This window comes from Babylonia areolata, chromosome 6 (genome assembly GCF_041734735.1).
Source record: "Babylonia areolata isolate BAREFJ2019XMU chromosome 6, ASM4173473v1, whole genome shotgun sequence".
Lineage (NCBI taxonomy): Eukaryota > Metazoa > Mollusca > Gastropoda > Neogastropoda > Buccinidae > Babylonia > Babylonia areolata.
Genome location: NC_134881.1, coordinates 16,317,127 through 16,344,136, shown reverse-complemented (window position 1 = coordinate 16,344,136; position 27,010 = coordinate 16,317,127). Strand labels below are relative to the sequence as shown.

Genomic DNA, 27,010 nt, shown 5'->3' with positions numbered 1-27,010 from the left:
CTGTTGCGTCCTTCTGAGGTAAGGTGTGTGTGTGTGTGTGTGTGTGTGTGTGTGTGTGTGTGTGTGTGTGTGTGTGTGGAGGGGGTTAATGAGTTAACTCATACCTGGAGTAGAATACCTTAAACCACTCAGCTGTTGTGTCCTTCTGAGGGAAGGTGTGCGTGTATGTGTGTGTGTCTCTGTGTGTGTGTGTCTGTGTGTCTGTGTGTGGAGGGGGATTAAGGAGTTAAAACGTACCTGGAGTACAACGAGCTAATAAACCACTCAGCTGTTGCACCTTTCTGAGGGAAGGTGTGTGTATGTGTGTGTGTGTGTGTGTGTGTGTGTGTGTGTGTGTGTGTGTGTGTGTGTGTGTCTGTGTCTGTGTGTCTGTGTGTGGAGGGGCGTTAGGGAATTAACTCGTACCTGGAGTAAACGAGTCAATAAACCACTCAGCTGTTGTGCCTTTCTGAGGGAAGGTGTGTGTGTGTGTGTGTGTGTGTGTGTGTGTGTGTGTGTGTGTGTGTGTGTGTGTGTAAAGGGGGGTTAAGGAGTTAACTCGTACCTGGAGTAGAATACTTTAATAAACCACTCAGCTGTTGCATCCTTTTGAGGTAAGGTGTGTGTGTGTGTGTGTGTGTGTGTGTGTGTGCGTGTGTGTCTGTGTGTCTGTGTGTGGAGGGGGTTAATGAGTTAACTTGTACCTGGAGTAGAATACCTTAATAAACCACTCAGCTGTTGCGTCCTTCTGAGGTAAGGTGTGTGTGTGTGTGTGTGTGTGTGTGTGTGTGTGTGTGTGTGTGTGTGTGTGTGTGTGTGTGTGTGTGTGGAGGGGGTTAATGAGTTAACTCATACCTGGAGTAGAATACCTTAAACCACTCAGCTGTTGTGTCCTTCTGAGGGAAGGTGTGCGTGTATGTGTGTGTGTCTCTGTGTGTGTGTGTGTGTGTGTCTGTGTGTGGAGGGGGATTAAGGAGTTAAAACATACCTGGAGTACAACGAGGTAATAAACCACTCAGCTGTTGCACCTTTCTGAGGGAAGGTGTGTGTGTGTGTGTGTGTGCGTGTGTGTGTGTGTGTGTGTGTGTGTGTGTGTGTGTGTGTGTGTGTGTGTGTGTGTCTGTGTCTGTGTGTCTGTGTGTGGAGGGGCGTTAGGGAATTAACTCGTACCTGGAGTAAACGAGTCAATAAACCACTCAGCTGTTGTGCCTTTCTGAGGGAAGGTGTGTGTGTGTGTGTGTGTGTGTGTGTGTGTGTGTGTGGATGGGGGCTAAGGAGTTAACTCGTACCTGGAGTAGAACGAGTTAATAAACCACTCAGCTGTTGCGTCCTTCTGACGTAAGGTGTGTGTGTGTGTTTGGGGGACAGGTGGCGGGTTTACCTTCATCAGTGATGGAGGTGAGTCTGTCGGTAAGGGAGGACCGGTCCTTGGTGCTGACGTCAGACGTGGTGATCACGGAGCTGGTGCTGGTCTTCATGTCCAGGTTCTGCACACTGACACCACCAACACGCCATCGTCATCATCATCATCATTATCATCATAGTGATCCTCCCGAAAATGGAGAATGGCTGCCTACATGGCAGGGTAAATAATGGTAAAACACGAAAAAGCCCAATCGTGTACACATGAGTGAACGTGGGAGTTGCAGCTCATGAACGATAGACAAAGAAGACAAAGATCATAGTGATGATAAAGATAATGACCATGAACATCATCATCATAATGATAATAAGAGACCCAGGCTTTGACACGCTACCAACACACCCTTGTCATCATCATGATAGTTATAATCGTAAAGAGGATGATGATAATCATCATCATCATCATATTCATCACCAACATGATAAAGATAACGAGAGACCAAGGCTTTGGCACACCACCAACAGACCTGGACAGTAGGGCAGTATAATGACAACAGCAGCAGTAGCAGCAGCAGCAGTGTAACGAGAAAATGCATTTATGTGGCTCTAAGCAAACTTAACAACACACACACACACAAACGCACACACACACACACACGCACACACACACACACAAATGCACCTTACTAATATCACTTAAAGTGGAAGACGTTAAACTGAAGACTACTACAAATGCACCGACGCACAACGCACACACGCACACACACACATACCTGGAGACGAGACCCTGGACAAAGGCGTGGAGGTACATGAGAGAGGCCTGGTCCAGCAGTGTGGAGATGGAGTGGAACTTGACCTTCATGGCGTGCTCCATGCTACCGTAGTCCTTGGCAAAGTCTGGGCACTCAGGGTCCACCTGCACACACACACACACCACACACACCACATCACATACACCACATCACACACACCACACCACACCGCATCACACACACCACAACACACCAGACCACAACACACCACACACACACCACACCACCACACACATACCACACCAAACACACACCATATCACACACCACACACACCACATCACACACACACACACCACACCAACACCGCATCACACACACCACAACACACCACATCACACACACACACACCACACCAACACCGCATCACACACACCACAACACACCAGACCACAACACACCACACACACACCACACCACCACACACATACCACACCAAACACACACCATATCACACACCACATCACACCACACCACATCACACACTAATTGACACACTAAGAAGAAGAAGAAAGAGATGATGACGACAATGACGATGACGATGACTGACAGGAGCTACAAAGCATCGAGCAACCCACTAACACAAACAGAATCAATACGCAACATGAACACCACCAAAAGCATGGTTAATGGCCGGAACCCTCAGATCAGTTCACAATGAATACGTTTATAAATACAAGACAGAATGCTCAAGCTTCATGGTTCATCCTTTAAGTAATGAAAAACACTGAGAGAAAAAAAAAAAAAGAGAGACAGACAGGCAGGCAGACAGAAAGACAGAGACAGGGAGAGAAAGTGAGGGGAGGCGGTGGTTGGGGGTGCGGGGTGGGGGGGGGGGGTAGGTAGAAGGAGAGCTCACCATCCTGTACATGACAGACACCAGGTTGTTCTTGGGTTCGGTTCTCAGCACCTCCATGTACTCTCCAGAGGAGCCTGCGAACAACCCCCCAAAAAACATGGTGATGGATGCTTTTTCACTGGAGACTAGGAGGAACAGAAAGAGGCAGGAGGGGCAGAAATAATAATAAGAATAATAATAAAATGCATGCTTATATAGCACAGTACCCCCATCTCAGAAGGAAGAGGTGTGGGGGCTCACCGCGCTTTACAATAAAATATACAAATTTAAGACTAAGTGAATTTAGAATATGTACAAACTAAAAAAAAAAAAAATAAAAAAAAAAACCAACTAAGTCTCACATCACACTGAGGGTGGGAATAATCATGGAGCAGTAATGCGGCAAAGCTTAGAATTTTGTATTAACTTTCACATACAGACAGATGTTGCAGCAAAGACACAGACAAAAGACATACAGACAGTTGTTGCAGCAGAGATACATACAAAAGACATACAGACAGTTGTTGCAGCAGAGATACAGACAAAAGACATACTGACAGTTGTTGCAGCAGAGATTCAGACAAAAGACATACAGACAGTTGTTGCAGCAGAGACACAGACAAAAGACATACTGACAGTTGTTGCAGCAGAGATTCAGACAAAAGACATACAGACAGTTGTTGCAGCAGAGATACAGACAAAAGACATACAGACAGTTGTTGCAGCAGAGATACAGACAAAAGACATACAGACAGTTGTTGCAGCAGAGATACAGACAAAAGACATACAGACAGTTGTTGCAGCAGAGACACAGACAAAAGACATACAGACAGATGTTGCAGCAGAGATACAGACAAAAGACATACAGACAGTTGTTGCAGCAGAGATACAGACAAAAGACAAAAAAAAAGAAATGGACAACAACAACAAAAAAGATGATGACAGAAAGTGAGAGATTTATGAGCATGTGTTGAATTCATCACACTGTAAGGTACCAGTTACAAAGAAAACCTTCCTTACAAGGGCACCGGTGGAAGTGACTGTTTTTTGTAAGAAAAAAAAAAGGAAAACTTTGCAGCACATGTTGTAGTATCCAAACAGAGTAAGATGAATTGAAGCGCATGTCCTAACCTAACACATGCAGGGGATTTTACAGCCTCCACAAGCTCCTCTGCCATTTCAATGCAGTAAAAATTAGATGATACACTGAAATCGACTGGTTTTTTTGGTTTTTTTTCAAATGGACACATGTTCATACTAGGAACACTGAAACCGTTTTGATTAAAAAGGGGTTTGATGCTCAAGCAATACTCAGGTACAGGTTTGAAAGAGTTAATATCCAAAAGTATCAGTATCAGTAGCTCAAGGAGGCGTCACTACATTCGGTCAAATCCATAAACGCTACACCACATCTGCCAAGCAGATGCCTGACCAGCAGCGTAACCCAAAGCGCTTAGTCAGGCCTTGAGAAAAAAAAACAAAAACATAAATAAATAAATAAATAAATAAATAAAAATAAAGAGTGAAAATAACACCAAATGCCAGTATGGAAATCAAATATACAGAACTCATGGTGAATATACAGAACTCATGGTGAATATACAGAACTCATGGTGAATATACAGAACTCATGGTGAATACTCATGGTGAATATACAGAACTCATGGTGAATATACAGAACTCATGGTGAATATACAGAACTCATGGTGAATACTCATGGTGAATACTCATGGTGAATATACAGAACTCATGGTGAATGTACAGAACTCATGGTGAATACTCATGGTGAATATACAGATCTCATGGTGAATGTACAGAACTCATGGTGAATACTCATGGTGAATATACAGAACTCATGGTGAATATACAGAACTCATGGTGAATATACATGGTGAATATACAGAACTCATGGTGAATATACAGAACTCATGGTGAATACTCATGGTGAATATACAGAACTCATGGTGAATATACAGAACTCATGGTGAATATACAGAACTCATGGTGAATATACAGAACTCATGGTGAATATACAGAACTCATGGTGAATATACAGAACTCATGGTGAATACTCATGGTGAATATACAGAACTCATGGTGAATATACAGAACTCATGGTGAATACTCATGGTGAATATACAGAACTCATGGTGAATATACAGAACTCATGGTGAATACTCATGGTGAATATACAGAACTCATGGTGAATATACAGAACTCATGGTGAATATACAGAACTCATGGTGAATACTCATGGTGAATATACAGAACTCATGGTGAATATACAGAACTCATGGTGAATATACAGAACTCATGGTGAATACTCATGGTGAATATACAGAACTCATGGTGAATATACAGAACTCATGGTGAATATACAGAACTCATGGTGAATATACAGAACTCATGGTGAATATACAGAACTCATGGTGAATACTCATGGTGAATATACAGATCTCATGGAACTTGCATGATGGAAATCCATACAAGAGGCAACCCCCCCGGGCCCCCCCAACCCCTCCCCCAAACCGAAAAAAACCCACACAAAACAACAACCATAAAACCCACACAAAATAAACTGACCAACATGGATCTTGTCCACCAGCTGAATACCGCCCAGCGTGGCGTGAGCGGCGTAGCCGTGTTCTGTGACGGCGGAGTCGATGCGCAGGCGGTCCACTCGCAGCATGAGGTAGGGCCGCACCTGCTTGTCCATCACCTTGGACATGTTGACCACAAACTCGTTCAGCGACATCCGCAGCAGGATGTTGACCGTGTTGGACTGTGAGCTGTTGTCGTCCACTGGTTTGATGGTCAGGGCCCTGGGAAAGCAGGCAGTATTACGTATTAGGAACATTCCTCTTCGCTGTATTTTATTTGTATTTTATAAAGGGTCAAGGCCCTAGGACAGCTGGCAGTATTGTTTGCTGGGAACATTCCACTTCTTTGTATTGTATTATATTTGTATTGTATTGTATTGATGGTGAGGGCCCTGGGAAAGCAAGCAGTATTGCGTGTCAGGAACATTCTACTACTTGTCTGTAATTCATTTGTATTGCATTGATGGTCAGGGCCCAGGGAAAGCTGACAGTATTGTTTGTTAAGAACATTTCACTTTTTTGTATTGTGTTGTACTTGTATTTTTTTGATGGTCAGAGCCCTGGGAAAGCAGGTAGCATTGTTTGTTAGGAACACTTCACATCTTTGTATTGTGTTGTGTTGTATTGATGGTCAGAGCCCTGGGAAAGCAGGCAGTATTGTTTGTTAGGAACACTTCACATCTTTGTATTGTGTTGTGTTGTGTTGTATTGTACTGTATTGTACTGTATCGTTTTGATGGTCAGGGCCCTGGGAAAACAAGCACGAGTGTTTGTTAGGTACATTTCACTTCCTTGTATTGTACTGTATTGTATTGTTTTGATGGTCAGGGCCCTGGGAAAGCAAGCAGGAGTGTTTGTTAGGAACATTTCACATCTTTGTATTGTACTGTATTGTATTGTATAGTACGGTATTGTATTGTATTGATGGTCAGGGCCCTGGGAAAGCAGGCAGTATTACATGTTAGGAACGTTCCACTTCTCTGTATTGTATCTGTATTGTATTGATGCTGATGTCAGCAATATACACATGTTGATCTTGGCCAGACTGAAAAAAAAACAACTTTCACCACACTACACTGGACATTTAGAGGACAAGGAGGGAGCAAAAAAGGTAAAAAGTGTATTGTACAACTTGATGAAAACAGAATCAGCCTTACCTTAGTGACAGATTTTGTGCTCCCTTCATTATCAAAAACATATTTGTATGTGCTTTTGTCAGCATGTGTGCATGTGCAAGAGAGAGAGAGAGAGAGAGAGAGAGAGAGAGAGAGAGAGAGAGAGAGAGAGAGAGAGTGTGTGTGTGTGTGTGTGTGTGTGTGTGTGTGTGTACATGCATACACACACACACACGTGTGTGTGTAAACATTTTTTCACATACATACACAATTTTTTTAAAGCATTTAACCCAGATAATCCTGCAGAATAATCCACAGACATACATACAGACACACACAAAAACACTGATGTGACACATGCTCATTCCCTGTGCTCACATATACCAACAAAAAAACAAAAACAAACTTACCAGACAAAACAAAAGGAATGCCAGATATAAAAAAACAACAACCAAAACACATGTTTCTGAGTACAACACCTTACCATACTTGGACAGACATGTTCACAGCAACAATGATGGTGCAATTTTCCTTTCCAGTTTAAATATGATATCCTGTTAATCTTAAACAACTGGGTGTACAATAAATATGGTCAGTTTCTGATTATGCATACTAAAATATTTGATCTGAAAGTTTATGCAGGTTTCAGCAATGAAACATCAACTGTACTACATTCAATTTGAATAATAAGTGTCTTACGTTCAATTTGAATAATAAGTGTCTTAACAAACATGACTGAAATGGTCACAATCTAAATGTATATGATATACATTTTCCTAGTGTCAGAAACTTTATAGGATTACTCTACATGCTACTCAGAGCTGCAAAATGTTACTTGACAAATTTTTACTGTATGCAAATTTAAATCCATGCAATATTACAATACACATATTACTTTAGATAATGTTTGAGCTATGCAATAACACATATCTTACTCAACATGAGAGCTAAGCAATAACACAAAGTCCGCAAACTTTCAGGGTCTTCTTTCTTTTTTCTTTTCTTTTGCGCCCCTAAGTAACCATTGTTTTCTGGTCCTTCAGTTTGTTTTCTTGTCTCATATCAAGTACAAGAAGCAACAAGAAAAAACAAACAAAAAACAAACCGAAAGAAGGTGGTCTTTCCTCAGCTTCATTTTTTGACCAGCTGCATGCTGAATATCAGCTGTGATCACAGTCGGCACAGTTCTCTATTTTCCCATTGCACTAACAGTCTTCTTTCTTCGATCAAAGAAATCACAATTTTGAGTTCTCTATTACTTCCCCTTGCATTAAAATTCTTCTCTCTTCAATTAAAAAAAAAATACAATACAATTCTGAATTTTCTGTTTTTTCCCCTTGCACTAACATTCTTATCTCATCAATATATATTTTTTTTAATTAATTTTTTTTATACATATATATATATATATATATATATATATATATATATATATATATACATAAATACACATACAAACATACATATATATATATATATATATATATATATATAATACACACATACAAACATATATATATATATATATACAATTCTGAAGCTAAAAAATGTTTACTGAGAAAGTAGACAATCATGTGTTAGGTTATTGTCAGATATCAACAAAAACACGGAATACAGTAGCCACAGCATGATACACAGCATGCGCAAATACCACTGTTAAAGCATGTAAGAGAACCCAAAGCAACAAGACAGTTATCAATGGCAAAATTTCAAAATAAAATCAACTCAATAATACATGTGTGTGTGTGTGTGTGTGTGTGTGTGTGTGTGTGTGTTTGACAAAAGCCTGACTGAATGACAAAGGGAGCAAAAGACGAGTGCCTAAAGGCAGCTCTCAAGTCGATTCTACTCAGGTAGGCAGTTGTGCAAATGACTCCCTGTCTGTAAAGTGCTTTGAGCTTGCTCTCTGACTAAGGATAGGTGTTATGTAAGTATCCACAGGGATCAGTCTCTCTCATATCTGGCACTCCATAGTGGACCTGCAGCCCTCTTACTGTTTACAAGCCAGCCAACCACAGGGTAGGCTTGGTGTCACTGAACAATATCAGTCCACTAACCAGCACCTAAAGAAATCAAAGGGAAAATGGCAACAGACAAACACTCACAACCACCACTGAAAAACATACAAAATCACAGTTTAGTTGAAAGGCGGGGGAAAGAAGACAGACACCACCAGCACAGGGAGGGGTGCAGGGAGGAACGATGTTTGAGTACAAAAATCCAGCCAGGCAGATAACAAAGTGTCATATTCAGACTTCTTCAAAAAGTGGACGACAACATTCTTGGACCAGCCACAGTGTATGCACCATCAGGCGAAGACACCTGATATTCACAATCATAAGCGCCACTTCCAAATCACCGTGAATAATATCAAAACATTCTTACCACAATGTTTACATTAAAATGTAAAAAAAAAAAGGAGAACAATAACCAAAAAAAAAAAAAACAAACAAAAAAAAAGACTAAAACCCATATAATACTCACTCAGAAAAGTAACCAAGATTATCCTCTCTGAAAAAGGAGCCACAACAGATCTGAGAAATGATGTCTTCATGCCAATGAATCAGAAAGAAAAAGACGATGGTATGAACTGAAGCCATTCGCAGATGCAGCCTTTGTTACATATCACAACTTGAACAACAACAACAGAACAACAGGAAGAAAATGACAAAGAAAGGAAACAGGAAACAAAGAACAAGAGAAGGAAGGGCAAAAGACAAAATGAAAAAACAAAGAAGCGGAACTTGGAACTCAGAGAGAGACAGAGAGAGGGAGACAGAGAAAGAAAGAAAGAAAGAAAGAAAAGAACAGAAAGTCAGAAAAAAAAAAGAAAAGAGAGTTAGTTAAAAACAACCACCACCACCACAACAACAACAATGAACAAGCTATCCACAAAATCATCGGCCTCCTTTTATCTCGAGAGACAATGGCTGCACCAGAAATGTAGTCACTGCCAGGTATTGCACTTCCTGCTGTGGCTGTGTAGACCAATGCTGGAGTGGCGATCTCTACTGCATGTGGGACAGATATAGGTAGATGCTGCACAGTTTGCAGAATTTGACTTGAGTGTGGCTCTTTTTCTCCTCAGCAAGTCAATGCGGCCTCTCTCTGCTTGTTTCACCCCTCTCATAATGGCAGATTTCCAGGGTCCACGTGAGTCCGCAAGGTTTTCCCAGGACTGTACATCAATACCTGTACTTTTCAGGTCCCGTTTGCATGTGTCTTTGAATCTCACTCAGGGGTGGCCTTGAGACTTTGATCCCTCTGACAGTTCGCCGTATCGCAGATCTTTGGGAACACAGCCTTCATCCATTCAGCGGTAATGACTGAGCCAGTGAAGACGGCGTTGACTCAGAAGGGCAAAGACAGTTAGCAAACCTGCATTTGGGATCTTGTCCTTCCATCCAATTCCGAGAATGCGGCTGAGGCAACAGAGACAGAAAATGTTTAGTCTCTTCTCTTTGGCGGAATATGTGGTCCATGTTTCACTAGAGTAGAGTAGGGTGCTTAGAACGCAAGCTCTGTACACTTGCATCCTGGTGTTCACCGTCAAGTTTTTGTTTGACCACATCCTCTTCTGAAGTTTGGACATGAACCCAGCGGCCTTCGCAATTCTTTAACTGATCTCTGGCTCGAGAGAAAGATTCAAGGTTACTGTCGACCCCAGATACAAACACAAAGACCCACCCACATGCTATCTGAACATCACTGAGTAAGCCAAGCAGCCCATACACTATCACTCAACCTGGCTCTGAGCTGAGACGCACAGTCAGTGCCCATCCTTTTAGCTCAACATCTACCGTGTAGACTGTACACATCCAGCCCTCACGGCAACCCCCCAAACCCACACCTCCAGCCATACTCACTCAGCAAAGTGGTCCAGATCCTCGTCAGAGTGATCTGAGGCTGACAGGAAGGCTTCTCCACCTGAAACACAGGAAAAGATAATGGCAAACATCAATTAGTGAACAGTTACTGAATCAAGTATATCAGCAACGACAAACGCCAGTTAGTCAATAATTCCTTACTGAGGGATACCAATTACAATAAATGTCATTTAGTAATACTACCACTACTGCTAATAATGATAATAACAATAATGATAGTGATGATGATGATGAAGATGATGATGATGACGATAAAAACAAAAATAATAATAATAATACTCATAACCATAATAATAATAACAATAATTACACAAATAATAATGATGATGCAAACTGATGCTCACACCTGCCAGACAGAAAACTTGTAGCATTTACAATAAAAGTTAAACATAAAGTATAACAGTAATAACAAATGTCAATTAGTAATTACTATTACACTTCTGCTGCTGCTAATAATAATAATGATAATAATAACAATGATAATGCAGACTGATGCTAACACCTACCAGACAGGCAGCTTGTGGCATTTACAGTAAAAGTTATGATGGAGTCTCCCGTTGGACCGACGGATGAGTAGGTAGGCAGGCTTATCTGTCGGTGTGTGTCCTCATATGGGAGAAGAGGCCGATTCTGGATGCGCAGCACTTCCCACAGGTGTTTCAAGGGAAAACGTCTCCAGAAGCTGAGCCCTGCTTCCTTTGCTCACGCTTCTCCTTAATGGCCAGCATTCTCTTGTTTTCAAACGTCTTTATGCCACTAGAGCACAGCATCCTCCAGTGAGAGCGGTCAATGGCATCAGTTTCCCAGGAAGCGATGTCTATGTCACAGGCTTTGAGGTTTGTCTTCAAGGTGTCCTTGAAGCGCTTGCAGGGTCTTCCAAGTTCACGGTGGCCTTCATTCAGCTGGCCATACAAAAGTTATACATACATGTATAACAGTAATACATACTGCTCTCGCCCTTTCTCCTAAGTTTGATTGGAAAATCAAACTGAGCGTCCAGTCATTTGGATGAGACAGTAAAATCAAGGTCCCATGTGCAGCTCGCACTTGGTGCACTGAAAAATAACCTATGGTAATGAGTGCGTTGTTCTCTGGCAAAATTCTGTAGAAAAAATCCACTCAGGTAACACAAATATATATACATGCCCTCAAGGTCTGACAAGTCACGCAGCTCCTCAGAAGCAGATCAAAGACATACAGAAGAAGGCCCTCAAAACCTGTGACATCGACCCTCGCCAATGGACTACCCAAGCAGCTGACCCGAGCGCCTGGTGCCACACCATCCCCCAAGCGCTTGAGTGGTGGTCTGGGTGATAGTCTTCTGGTTGAGACGATAAACGAAGGTCACGTGTGCAGCATGCACTTTGTGTACGTCAAAGGAAAAAAAAAATCCATGCTGACAAATGGGATGTCGCTGGCAAAACTGTGTAGAAAAATCCATTCTGACAGTAAAACAAAGACACGTGTAGACAGACAAAGAAGGGGGAAATGGGTGGTACTGCACTGTGGTCATGTGCTCTCCCCTGGGAAAGCTGCCCAGAAAAATCGGTTGTGATTTTTTAAAAAGTCATACAATACAATACAATACAATGGAATGCAATACAATACAATACAAAACAATACAATACAGTACAGTACAGTATAATACAATACAGTACAATAAAACACAACACAAGGCAATACAGTACAGTACAAAATACTACAATGCAGTCCAATGCAATACAATGCAAAACAACACAGAGCAATACAGTATAATACAATATAATACAACAAAACAACCCAACCCAGCCCAGCCCAGCCCAACCCAACCCAGCCCTACAAAACCCAACCCAACCCAGCCTATCCCAACCCAGCCCTACAAAACCAAACTCAACCCAACCCAACACTACCCAGCCCAGCCCAGCCCAACCCTACCCAACACCACCCAACCCTACCCAACCCAGACCAGCCCAACCCAACCCAGCCTAGCCCAGCCCTACAAAACCCAACCCAACCCAACCCAGCCCAACCCAGCCCAGCCCAGCACAGCCCAGCCCAGCACAGCACAGCCCAGCCCAGCACAGCCCAGCACAGCACAGCCCAATCCAACCCAACCCAACCCAACCCAGCCCAGCCCAGCCCTACAAAACCCAACCTAACCCAACCCAACCCAACCCAGCCCAGCCCAGCCCAGCCCAACACTTGCGCCAGACCTGAGCTGATTCTGTTGGCGGGTTTGGAGGGTGACAAGCAGGAGGCAGGGAGGTCATTGATTTCCGTCATGTAACGCCCCAGGACGGAGCGCTTTATGCGTCGGAGCGTCACCAGGTCAGGGTCCAGCTGTGCCTCTGTCAGGTCCTGCACAGTTGGAGTTTCAGTTTTCAGTTCCTCAAGGAGGCATTACCTGCGCTCACACAAATCCATATGCGCTACACCCAAAATGCAAAGCAGACGCCTGACCAGCGGAACAACCTAACATGCTTAGTCAGGCCTTGAGTGCATGCTTATTTATCTTTGTACCTATCTGAGTGGATTTTTTCAGCAGAATTTTGCCATTCTTCTACAGCATTTTGCCAAAGGACAAAATTTATTCTGCTATGGGTTCTTTTTCAATGTGCAAGTGCGTGCAATATCCTGTATCCTGAGTACAGATGAACATATGTGTTGTTTTTTTCATGTGCAGAGGTATATTATCATGCACTGTTGTATATGTATTGTTTCATGTACGGCGATTTGAGCCCATCACAAAGAGAGTTTGCACCATATAAGTACTATCTATCATTATGATTTATCATCATTATTATCATTATCCTGACTCACAAAAGCAAAGAGCGGAGCGATGGAGGGTCCCATGCCATCAACGACGTCATCGCCAATGGTAACCATACTGGTGCTGGCTGGCACGGGGAAGTTTCGCAGGAACGACATCAGCAGCAGCAGGCGCTTGTCGGAGATGTTCACCTCCAGTGACGGCACCCGCGCTTCAAACTTCTGCCTGTGGAGTTCAGACACCAGTCAGAAAGCTTGTAACAAGTCTAAAGCTTCAAGTTTTGCTATTTCACTCGAGAGCACATGTGCGTGCGTGCGTGTGTGCGTACATGCCTGCATGCGTACATGTGTGTGCGTGCGTGTGTGTGTGTGTGTGTGTGCATGCTTACATGCATGTTTGCGCACACACCTGTGCTTTTGCGTCTTCATATTGTTGTTTATCTAATCAAACAAATAGAATCACCCACCTCGAAACACCGCAAATTACACACCTCAGACACACAACATCACAACCAAACACCATTCACACACACACACTCACTCTCTCTCTCTCTCTCACACACACACATAGAGCAACACCAGACAAAAACAAAAAAACACAAACTCAACACATATCTCCCACTTGGGCATACACCAGCAAACAAAACACCCCAGACGCACAACACCACAACCAAACACCATTCTCTCTCTCTCTCACACACACACACACACACACACACACACCACCACCACCACCACCACCACCAACAACAACAACAACAACAGACAAAAACAAAAAACACACACACTCAACACATTTTTCCCCACTTGAGCACACGCACACCTGCAACCAACAAAAACACCCAAAACCCAGCACAACTTTTCCCTTACTTGGACACACATCAGAAGCGAACAAAAACACCTAAACCAAACACAAACCCGGCACAACATTTCCCTCACAAACACCCAAACCCATCACAAAGCCAGCACAACATTTCCCTTACTTGGACACACACCAGAAGCAAACATAAAGACACACAAACCAACTCAAACCAGCACAACATTTCCCTCACTTGGGCACACATACACCAGCGGCAAACACAAACACCCAAACCAAACACAAACCCAGCCCAGCATTTCCCTCACTTGGGCACGCACACAACAGGGGCGAACAAAAACGACCAAACCAACCAAACCCAACACATCACTCGCCTCACCTGGGCAGCTGCCTGTAGTCGGGCTTCACGGCGCTGAAGAAGGTGAGCAGCAGCTGCACGCTGGGCAGCACGTGAAAGTCAGAGTTGGGCAGGACCTGGGCTGTGTGCCAGTCATCCCCTGCCACAGACACAACACCGGGTGTTGTTGTACAGCATTGCTCTGTTTTGTTTGTTTGCTTTTTTTTCTTTTGTATCTTATCAAATTTCATTTATTTTCCTAGTGATTTGTTGATTTTGTTTTGGGCCATGTGCCAGTCGTCCCCTAGCACAAACACAGAGATACTTACCCCTGTCAGGTGATTGTTGGAACAATCAGGAAATTTGGTTGGAACATTTTGAATTTGGTAGGAACACTCGGACTCCCAGCCACATCAACTTGTTCCTTCCTTGCACTCCATAGCTTAATTAATCCACTGAGCGCAGACTGCTGTATGACTGGGACGCACCTTGATTTAGCCACGTTCTGTCTTGTTCGGCAAACAATTAAGCTGATTGGTCCACTCAATGCTGTATCAATGTAAACATGTACGCGAATTGCTGAGCATCATCACGTGAGACCAAAGTTGGCAGTGACTGCGTTGGCCTCATGATCAATAGGTCTGGGTAATGTTATGACAGGAAAGCATGTGACCATGCTATGGAGTTGAAAATAAACTTGTCGGAACAATTTTGATGTTGGCATAACGTTGGAACAGTCTGCCATATTTTCAAATATTGACCGATAAAGATACGCCCAGACATTCACCCTCTTGCACACACATACACCCAGCCTCCCACAAATGCATGAACACAAAGGAATATATGCCCAGTCAGCCACCCACACATACACACACAAACATACACATGGAAAAATAACACCACCTCACCTGAGTCAGCCAACAGGACCTTCACATCCTTCACAGTGATGTTGAACTGGTCGTACAGGCGAGATTCTATCTCGGACATTGTGGCGTCCTGAGGTGCAGAGAGAAATAAACATGAAACCAAAACTAAAGCAGTCACCTAAAAAACATAGTAGAGCCCCTGACCAGGAAGCAAGCATCCTGGGTTGGATTTCTTTACACAGAATTGTTAACCCCCACACAGCCCCCACCCCCCACCTCCATTGGAACTTGTGTGATGGTCTGGGTGTTAGTCTTTCTGACAAGAAGATAAACTGAGGTCCCTTGTGCAGCATGTACTTAACACATGTAAAGAAGTCACAGCAATAAGAGAGTTGTCCTTTTCAGAATTATGTTGGAAAATCCACTTTAATGAAGAAAAAAAAATAATAATAGCCTGCAGACAGGGGAGAGCTGACTGAATTTCACAAAGGGAAATCTGTTGTTATACCAAAGTAACCCAATTCATTGAATCCAAACTACTGCCTGTGAAGTAAACATTCAGCAAACTTTCCTTTCCAAGTAAAGCAAGAAATATATTTTTGTGGTACTAACTTGGACACCCAGCAAAACAAATATCATATGACAGTAAAAATGTTGATCTGACAGTGAAAAAATGTTGATCTGACAGTGAAAATATTATTATTGACAGAACTAATGTTTTGAAAGCTTTGACATAATCAGACATTTACCTCGTCTGATTTTGAGAAAGCAGAAAAAGGAAAGATGGCTGCCGGAAAAAGAGCAAGCTAGTCAGGGATACAGAGGGGAGGTAACCTACTTCCAGGAGGTTATCGACCGTAGCTACTTTCGTTTTCTCCGCACAGGCGGATAGTAGTTTGCACAGGACAGGAATTGAACTCCCTGCCGGAGTCTGCACTAGTGGGTCACTGTGAAGTATGTGTAGTTAAATGGAATTCTATCATCCTTAAAACAGTGAAGAAACCCACACTCCAACCTCCCACTGACCTCCAGAGAGACATCCTTGGGCTGGAGCTCACTTTCAATGCGCAGTGTTCCAAAGTCCACGATCAGCACGTTCCCTCCTCTGAAACATTCACACAATGCACAACAACAAAGTAACAATGCACAAGATAATAGGCGCGCGCGCACACACACACACACACACACACACAGACTCACTCACTCATAAACACACATACTCTCTCCCTCTCTCTCTCTCTCTCTCCCCTTTTCTCATGTGCATGCCCTCTTCTTTTACAGGCAGTTCACACATTGAGTCATTTGTACACTTGCATGTGTGTCTTTTGGTGCTATTAGGTACACACACACACACATGCACACACACACACACACAAACATATGCATGCATACACACGTGCATGCGCGTGCGCGCACACACACACGCATACCTGTGCAGAGTGCCAAACTCTGGGATGACAATGTATGGCGACCGCATGTTCAGTGCAATATGGATTGTCTGAAACCAGAAATACAACATGCACACTTTACTCACAGTGCCTAGACAACAAGCACAAATGCACAGAAATGACCAAACATTAATGATGCAAAGAAAGACTCGTGTTTTCCTGCAGCCCACTCACAGCTTAATCAATTTCAGTCAACTTTCCAAGCCAAGATTTTAACTCACTCCGGATGGATAGTTTTCTCCCTTGCTTTTCCTTACAGACAGCCCAATTGTAAGGGTTTGGGAAAAAAATCACAAAAAATAATGTACCTGAATTAAACTTGCTGTACTTGACCCACTGACCCCTTTCCTCACGTAGTGTGAACGCCCACCTTCACTGCCATCCAAATCTCAAGTCACTGTCAGTACCTTCTTGCTGGTAGCTTTCTTCACAGCAGATACTTTATTCAACATCTTCATCATCCTTGTTGATGTCAGAACCTTCAGTCTGAAGCATTTCAATCACTTCAGCAGCAGTAAAAAGCCGCTGTCGTGACCTGTTAGGCTCCAAAATTTTCCACTGTATCACATGTGACGCCATTTTCGATACGTATGCAGATTAGCTTGTCATGTGGGGTGCCGAAGTCAAATGCTCGCCGGCAAGTGTGTTGTTATGAAATCTCACAATGAAACTTTCCATTTAACCCTTGACACGTTTGCAATGCCCAGTGTAGCTGTGATTGTTATGCTACCTCACGAGGAAAACGTGGACAAATTTTCAATTGTCGAAACCGCAATCGTGTTCCGTCATCCGGAACCGTGCCTTACGCCAGGAACGCTATAGCATTCCATCGTCCAGAGTGAGTTAAGGTAAAGAGAGAAATCACACATGACAGTGTACATTAAAAGATTTCTTTAATAATGTATGTATCAGTGTGAGAGGTCACTACTGTACACTTACAAGCCTAAAGTTTCACTGAACTGCTTTAGAGCTGGAGACTGTTGAAAACCGCTGACAAAGGTAGCAATGTTTATGTTTCCAGGGTGTGAAATGTGAACTGCTTCAGATGTAAATGTAAACAGTAACTAAAGTAACTCCAAAAACAATTTCATCAGGAGCTTGTGTTCAATCTCTGAATGTTGTTTATAATGGGAACAATCTTCATAAATCGAAAAAGAGACGTGTAAAAGAGACACGTACAAGATGAAACATGATACAGAGCCGCTCCACTCCACATTCAGTTCCCCTATCTAAATAAAAAAAATAAAAAAAGCAACAACATACAATACACATGCATGCACTCACACACACACACACACACACACACTCGCATGCGCACGCGCACACACACACACCAAACACACACAACCCACACACACACCTACCAAAACACACACACACACACACACACCTACCAACAAACACACAAACGCACACACACACCTACCCACAAACACACACACAAACACACACACACACCAACCAACAAACACACAAACACACATACACACCTACCAAAACACACACACACACCTAACAACAAACACACACACACACCTACCAACAAACACACACACACACACCCACACACCTACCAACAAACACACAAACACACACACACCTACCAACACACACACACACAGACACACACACACACACAACCTACCAACAAACACACAAACACACACACACACTTACCAACCAACACACACACACACACACACACCTACCCACCAACCCACACCCCTACGCACACCCATCCAACAAAACCCAAGGAGAACACACAAATCCCCCAGACCGTGTGCTGGTCGATGGCGTACTGCAGTCCTGCCCGGCTGTAGCGAGCCACCTCCTGGAAGGTGTTGACGGCCGTGGACCTCAGGTCCACGCTGCCCTGCGGCACTTGGAAGAACGCTGACACCTCCGACAGCGAGTGCTGCACACACACACACACACAGTCTTCACTGACGCTGTACGCAGGGAAAGCTGGAAACTGGCATTTTGAGCTATTTCATCCCGCCCACATTTCAGACAGTGATTTCATCATTCCCACACTTCAGAGTTCTGCACACAGAGCATTCACTGAAACTGCAGACAGGAAAAGCTGGAAACTGACATTTTAGACTGATTTCATCACGCCCACATTTCCGACAGTGATTTCATCACGCTGACACTTCCAACAGTGAGTGCTGCACATACACATAGCGTTCATTGACAATGCACACAAGGAAAGCTGGAAATTGACTTCAAGACTGATTTCATCTCGCCCACATTTCAGACAGTGATTTCATCACATGCTGACATTTCTGACACTGAGTAATACACATAGCATTCACTGACACTGCACACAAGGAATTCTGGACTTATAGGCATCGATTTCATCATGTCAACACTCCTTGACAGTGAGTGCTGCACACACATACACACACAGAGCCTTCACTGACACTGCCCACAGGGAATTCTTTTGGGACGTTTTAGACCAACTTCATCACACTGACACTTCAGACAGTGAGTAATACACAGAACATTCACTGACACTGCTGACACTGACATTTCAATGACATTTCAGACAATGATTTCATAATTATTTGCCCACACTTCAGAGCTGTGCAAAATCAGGATTCACTGATACTGCAGACATGAAAAGCTGGAAACTGACATTTTAGACTGATTTCATCATGCCCACATTTCAGACAGGTTGCCCAAGGTCTGCACTAGAGGGTCACGGTAAAGTATGTGTAGTTAAAAGATCAGTTTGACTTGACTGACAACCACATGGTCAACAACAGTATGTCCCACTTCACCTCATCACAGACAACCCAAAGACAGTATGTCTGCCCTCGCCTCATTACAGACAAATCAAAGACAGTATGTCTGCCTTCACCTCATCGTAGACAATCCAAAGACAGTATGTCTGCCTTCACCTCATCGTAGACAATCCAAAGACAGTATGTCTGCCCTCACCTCATCGTAGACAACTCAAAGACAGTATGTCTGCCCTCACCTCATCGTAGACAACTCAAAGGCAGTATGTCTGCCCTCACCTCATCGTAGACAACTCAAAGACAGTATGTTTCCCCTCACCTCATCGTAGACAACTCAAAGGCAGTATGTCTCCCCTCACCTCATCACAGACAACTCAAAGACAGTATGTCTGCCCTCGCCTCATTACAGACAACTCAAAGACAGTATGTCTGCCCTCACCTCATTGTAGACAACCCAAAGACAGTATGTCTGCCTTCACCTCATCATAGACAACTCAAAGACAGTATGTCTGCCCTCACCTCATCACAGACAACCCAAAGACAGTATGTCTGCCTTCACCTCATCACAGACAACCCAAAGGCAGTATGTCTGCCCTCACCTCATCACAGACAACCCAAAGGCAGTATGTCTGCCCTCACCTTATCACAGACAACCTAAAGACAGTATGTCCCCCTCACCTCATCACAGAAAACTCAAAGACAGTATGTCTGCCCTCACCTCATCATAGACAACTCAAAGACAGCATATCTGCCCTCACCTCATCACAGATAACTCAAAGACAGTATGTCTCCCCTCACCTCATCACAGACAACTCAAAGACAGTATGTCTGCCCTCACCTCATCACAGACAACCCAAAGACAGTATGTCCCCCTCACCTCATCACAGATAACTCAAAGACAGTATGTCTCCCCTCACCTCATCACAGACAACTCAAAGACAGTATGTCTGCCCTCACCTCATCGTAGACAACTCAAAGACAGTATGTCTGCCCTCACCTCATCGTAGACAATCCAAAGACAGTATGTCTGCCCTCACCTCATCGTAGACAACTCAAAGACAGTATGTCTGCCCTCACCTCATCGTAGACAACTCAAAGACAGTATGTCTGTCCTCACCTCATTGTAGACAACTGAAAGACAGTATGTCCCCCTCACCTCATCACAGACAACCCAAAGACAGTATGTCTGCCCTCACCTCATCGTAGACAACTCAAAGACAGTATGTCTGCCCTCACCTCATCGTAGACAACTCAAAGACAGTATGTCTCCCCTCACCTCATCGTAGACAACTCAAAGACAGTATGTCTGCCCTCACCTCATCATAGACAACTCAAAGACAGTATGTCTCCCCTCACCTCATTGTAGACAACTCAAAGACAGTATGTCTGCCCTCACCTCATTGTAGACAACTCAAAGACAGTATGTTTCCCCTCACCTCATTGTAGACAACTCAAAGACAGTATGTCTGCCCTCACCTCATCACAAACAACTCAGAAAGTACGTCTGCCCTCACCTCATCGTAGACAACTGTAAGACAGTATGTCTGCCCTCACCTCATCATAGACAACTCAAAGACAGTATGTCTGCCCTCACCTCATCGTAGATAATCCAAAGACAGTATGTCTGCCCTCACCTCATCGTAGACAACTCAAAGACAGTATGTCTGCCCTCACCTCATCGTAGACAATCCAAAGACAGTATGTCTGCCCTCACCTCATCGTAGACAACTCAAAGACAGTATGTCTGCCCTCACCTCATCGTAGACAATCCAAAGACAGTATGTCTGCCCTCACCTCATCGTAGACAACTCAAAGACAGTATGTCTGCCCTCACCTCATCGTAGACAACTCAAAGACAGTATGTCTCCCCTCACCTCATCGTAGACAACTCAAAGACAGTATGTTTCCCCTCACCTCATTGTAGACAACTCAAAGACAGTATGTCTCCCCTCACCTCATCGTAGACAACTCAAAGACAGTATGTCTGCCCTCACCTCATCGTAGACAACTCAAAGACAGTATGTCTGCCCTCACCTCATCACAGACAACTCAGAAACAGTACGTCTGCCCTCACCTCATTGTAGACAACTGAAAGACAGTATGTCTCCCCTCACCTCATCGTAGACAACTCAAAGACAGTATGTCTGCCCTCACCTCACCACAAACAACTCAGAAAGTACGTCTGCCCTCACCTCATCGTAGACAACTGAAAGACAGTATGTCTCCCCTCACCTCATCGTAGACAACTCAAAGACAGTATGTCTGCCCTCACCTCATTATAAACAACTCAAAGACAGTATGTCTGCCCTCACCTCATCATAGACAACTCAAAGACAGTATTCTCCCCTCACCTCATCATAACTCATCATAACTCAAAGACATTACGTCTCCCCTCATCTCATTGTAGACAACTCAGAGACATTACGTCCCCCCTCACCTCATCGTAGACAACTCGAAGACAGTACGTCTCCCCTCACCTCATCGTAGACGATCTCCACAGGCTGGACGTTGAGGCTGAGGGAGTAGTCTGCCTCCACGTACAGCGGGTTCACCTCAAAGTCCACAGTGAACACCTGGTTCACAGAGGGGGCTGCAACACAGACAGGGGTACACAGCCATCACTGCCCTGAACACCTCTCTCCTTTCAAACATCAATGGGAATACAATGTCAGGCATGCCTGGCCCCAAATTTGCTTTTCCGGAACAAAACACCTTAGAATCAGGGACAGGGTATTATTTTCAGGAACATTTCAGCAAACATACAATAATCATCTGACAGCCAGAAGTAATGGTTGTAAACAGGGAAACATGCTTCCACTTTCAAAAGGTTGTCTGTGTTCAGAAAGTTGGTGCTTATGCGTATGCGCACTGGTCTTGCCGAAGTTACTTTGCCGGTGACAGAAATCGAGCAGGCTTTCACAAAATGGCTTCCCTACTGTTCGGACAGTTCCGGCTTTTCACAAAGTGGCTACAGTAATATTTGGCAGGATTTCTTTAAGTCTTAATGAAGTGTCTTCAGCAATAGTTGGAAGGCCGTCTAAGGGTACACTTGTACCCACCAGATACTTCAGAAAAAAAAATGTTACGGTCAGATTTTTTTAATTTTTCGGGACATGCAGCAAATATCCATATTTCTGGGACACCCTGTCCATTTTATTAACTCTCTCCATACAAACGGCGAAAGAGACGACGTTAACAGCGTTTCACCCCAATTACCATCATCAAAATATTGCAAGCGGAAGGCTCTTATATTGAAGACATGAATGTTGACAAAGAATACCACAATTCTGACGACGGAAGCTAAAGGTTGGGTCATTCAGACACCCACTGGACATCCGAGGGGTCTGTGTAGAGGAGAAGAGAGGACTGGCCGTACTGAGTGAGTTAACTTTCTGGGACAAATACTGCCCTCAGTAACGGTAGGCATGCCTGCATCTTACAGCTTAGTCTTTTGTGAAGGACTATGACTCAAAACTCATTGGCAAGACTGCACCAGCTTAGTGCTGCAGCCTTGCGGGGTGTTTAGGAATTATCACTGACTACTCTGATGCCCTCTTGGCCTCTTGTTGCTTGGGAAAGACAGTCTCCACTACAATCAGATTCTAGCCCTGATGGTCAGTACAGCAGGTGCCTCCTCTGTTGTTCAGGTGGCCATAGTCTGTCATACATTCACACATAATCACATCAGTTCTGAGACTGTGCAGCTTAACAACCACATTAGTAACAGAAACAAGAGGAGGAAAACAGCAGAAAAAAAGACTTTTTATTTCTCTTTTTTTTTTTGGGGGGGGGGGGGGTATTCTTCTGGATAACTGATGAGATGCTGACATGTCTAACAAGAGAATCCCCCTCCCTCCGTAACCCACCCCCGCCCCCCAACCCCCCTGAAAAGGAGGAGAAAAAATATAGAAAAGAAAAAGAAACACTGAGGTGCTGACTGGATATATGAGTATGATGGAACGGTGGAAACACATCAGGTAGTTATGTCCTGTTTGCTGTCATCTAGCTAACTGTACATTTTAAATAACAAATTCTTATAAAACTTGGTTTACTATGAAAATTAAAGCACATCTTGCTGTGATTTGTTATTTCTTATTATTTGGTTTTAATATGCACTGCACAGCATTGCACAGGACTACACAGCACTACACTACATTTTGCTATGAAAAAGAGAGCATCTCTTGCAGTGATTTGCTTTTCTTATTCAGTTTAAATATACAGTACACAGCAGAACACTATACTACACTACACTACACTACACTACAATGCAATGCAATGCAACACAAATTGTTAAAGAGCAGGTGCCTCACCATACACTCCAATGTCTGACGTCAGGATGGGGATCAGCTCATGCTCAATGGAGGCACCCTCTATGGCAAAGCTCTCTGTGTTGCAGGAGATCCTGTTCCACACAACATGTTAACCATGTGGACGCTTCAGCATCAAACACTTACATAAATGTGAGTGTGTCTGTCCCTCTGTCCATCCATTCCCCTCTCTCTCTCTCTCTCCTTCCCTCCTCCCCTGCACCCTTCCTCCCCACTCCTCCCTCCCCTCTCTCTCTCCCTCTCTCTCTCTCTTTCATATGCAAACGGACAACAATGAAAACCCTTCTTTCCTCTGTTCTTCAAACACACAAGCATGCACTCACAAATGCACACAGACTCTCACATACACATGCAGACACGCTCTCACACACACACCTATGTCATAACTCCCTTCCTCTTTCACGTTCTCTGTCTCTCCCTCCATCAAACACACACACACACACACACACACACACACACACACACACACACCTGTGCCATAACTCCCTTCCTCTCTCTCAATCTCTCCCTCTCCCTCCATCAAATGTGCACACACACACACACACACACACACACACACACACGTACACAAGCATGCACACACAAACATGCACACACCCACATATACAGACACATATGCACACACACACATGCACACACATACACATTAACACACATGCACAGACAATTCTCAAGCCCTCCTATCCCATACCGTTCTCGTTCACGCCACACACACACAAGTACCCCCCCACACACACACATACAAACACACATACATACACACAACCCCCCCCCCCCACACACACACACACCACCCCTCCAACACCCACCCACCCACCCACACACACACCTGAAGGCCTCAGCCCCAGGCCTGTTCTCCCAGGTGGTGATGAGGTGGGAGACGGACATCTGCAGGATCTTCTTGCTGTAGTTCACCAGGGACACACAGCAGCTCTTCACGATCAGCTGAACCTTGTGCGCCACAAACTGACCACCACAAGAAAGTTTCAGTTTCAGTTTTTCAAGGAGGCATCACTGTGTTCAGACAAAATCCTTACATGCTACACCACATCTGCTTGGCAGATGCCTGACCAGCAGCATTACCCAAAGCACTTAGGCCTTGAGTGCATGCATATATATTTGTGTAAGTTTGCAAACTTGCCCAGCATCTACACCATCTTGATGCAGGCCCAGCTGCGCTGGGTTGGCCAGACCACCGGCTCCCCAAGAAACTGCTGTACATGAAACTCCAACATGGCAAGCGCTCCCATGGAGGCCAAAAGAAGCGCTTCAAAGACACTCTGAAAGCTTCTCTGACGGCCTTCAACATCAGCCACGACACATGGGAGCTGAATGCAATGGACAGACCAAGGTGGCATTCAGCTGTCCACAAAGGCGCCAAATCCTGTGAGGCCAACAGAATCACTGCAGCAGAGCAAAGCAGACAGGCCAGGAAAAGCAGCGCCAGCAAGTCCCCGACAGCCGCCACCATCCCCTGTCCACACTGCGTCAGAACCTTCCGGGCGCAGACTGGCCTGACCAGTCATCTGCGCACCCACAGAGCCCAACCTACCCACCTTCAGGATGACTAGATGGTCCTCGTCGATCCCGACGGACAAACCACCACCATATTTGTGTACCTGTCAGAGTGGATTTCTTCGACAGAATTTGGCCAGAGGACAACACTCTCATTGCCATGGGTTCTTTCTCAGTGTGCCAAGTGTGTGCTGCACACGGGACCTCGGTTTTTTTTGTCTCATCCAATGACTAGATGCTCAAATTGATTTTCCAGTCAAACTTGGGAGAAAGGATGAGAGCAGGATTCGAACCCGCACCCTCACGGACTATCTATATTGGCAGCTGAACGTCCTAACCATTCTGCCACCTTCCTCCTCTGAAAACAAATGCTGGATGAAAGTTAAAGCGTTGGACTTTCAATCTGAGGGTCCCGGGTTCGAATCACGGTGACGGCGCCTGGTGGGTAAAGGGTGGAGATTTTTACGATCTCCCAGGTCAACATATGTGCAGACCTGCCAGTGCCTGAACCCCCTTCGTGTGTATACGCAAGCATAAGATCAAATACGCACGATAAAGATCCTGTAATCCATGTCAGCGTTTGGTGGGTTATGGAAACAACATACCCAGCATGCACACCCCGGAAAGCGGAGTAAGGCTGCCTACATGGCGGGTTAAAAACGGTCATACATGTAAAAGCCCACTCACGTATATACGTAGAGTGAATGTGGGAGTTGCAGCCCACGAACGCAAAAGAAAAAGAAAGAAAAAAAAATCTGGATGATCGTCAGTGTGAGGAGGAATTTTGTTTCACTCTTTCACCGCCATAGGCAACTTGAGTTGACTAGACTGTGGACCGCCATGTGCGCCTTTTGTTGACATGAGGGGTCATGTTGATAAGACCATTTTTCACATTGTAACACAGCTCAACAGCTGACACAGTGGTTACAACACTGGACTTTTTATCTAAGGATCCAGGTGGAGGCAAGTTGTTTTTTCTTCTTCTTCTTTTTTTATTTTTTTTATTTGCTTGTTTGTTTTTTCCCAAATCAACCTGGTCAATGTATGTGCAAACCTAAAAGCACCTGCAGCGACTGAATCTCTTCCAAGCGGCCATTCAAGATCCTATATCAGCAGTCAGTGGATTATGAAAAAAATTAATATACTTTACATATACAAAAATCTTTTAAGCCTGCTCTGAAAACAGTAATTTTTTTAGTGCTGGTCTTGGTATGATCTGGTTCTAAATGCTTTATTGCTAAATGTTTTATTGTGGGGAAGCTGTTTCCTATGTGTCTGTGGTGCTAGATAGGGGAGGCAGGGAGTTGGGAATGAAATGTAAAGCGCTTTGAGCAGTTCTTCGGGAGAAACACACTATATAAATGTTTATTATCATTATTCTACACACCCCTGGAAATCCCTTCAAACAGAGTACAGCAGGGTAAAATTCACACACGCTCAACACGCAGGCACACACGCGCATGCGCACACAAAACAATGCATGCACGTGCACACACGCAACACACACACAGTTGTTACACTCTGAATGTAACAGTATCTTACCCACATGTTTTTCTTTTTACATTATAATTGATGTGTACATGGTGATAAGTGAAGGGTGTGTCAGGGTTTTTTT

General features: G+C 44.1%; 1 protein-coding gene across 1 annotated transcript in view; it reads right to left on the bottom strand.

Moving 5' to 3' along the window:
* Positions 1 to 27,010, bottom strand: part of LOC143282785 (intermembrane lipid transfer protein VPS13A-like) — a 210,239-nt gene that overhangs the window by 120,607 nt on the left and 62,622 nt on the right. The window contains 16 exon segments of the mRNA XM_076588549.1: positions 1,361 to 1,473; positions 2,115 to 2,257; positions 3,012 to 3,085; positions 5,574 to 5,812; positions 9,190 to 9,216; positions 10,572 to 10,632; positions 12,785 to 12,929; positions 13,392 to 13,566; positions 14,537 to 14,654; positions 15,403 to 15,490; positions 16,387 to 16,465; positions 16,791 to 16,858; positions 18,586 to 18,723; positions 22,030 to 22,142; positions 23,863 to 23,954; positions 24,710 to 24,846. Coding sequence (XP_076444664.1) covers positions 1,361 to 1,473; positions 2,115 to 2,257; positions 3,012 to 3,085; positions 5,574 to 5,812; positions 9,190 to 9,216; positions 10,572 to 10,632; positions 12,785 to 12,929; positions 13,392 to 13,566; positions 14,537 to 14,654; positions 15,403 to 15,490; positions 16,387 to 16,465; positions 16,791 to 16,858; positions 18,586 to 18,723; positions 22,030 to 22,142; positions 23,863 to 23,954; positions 24,710 to 24,846 — 1,810 coding nt within the window.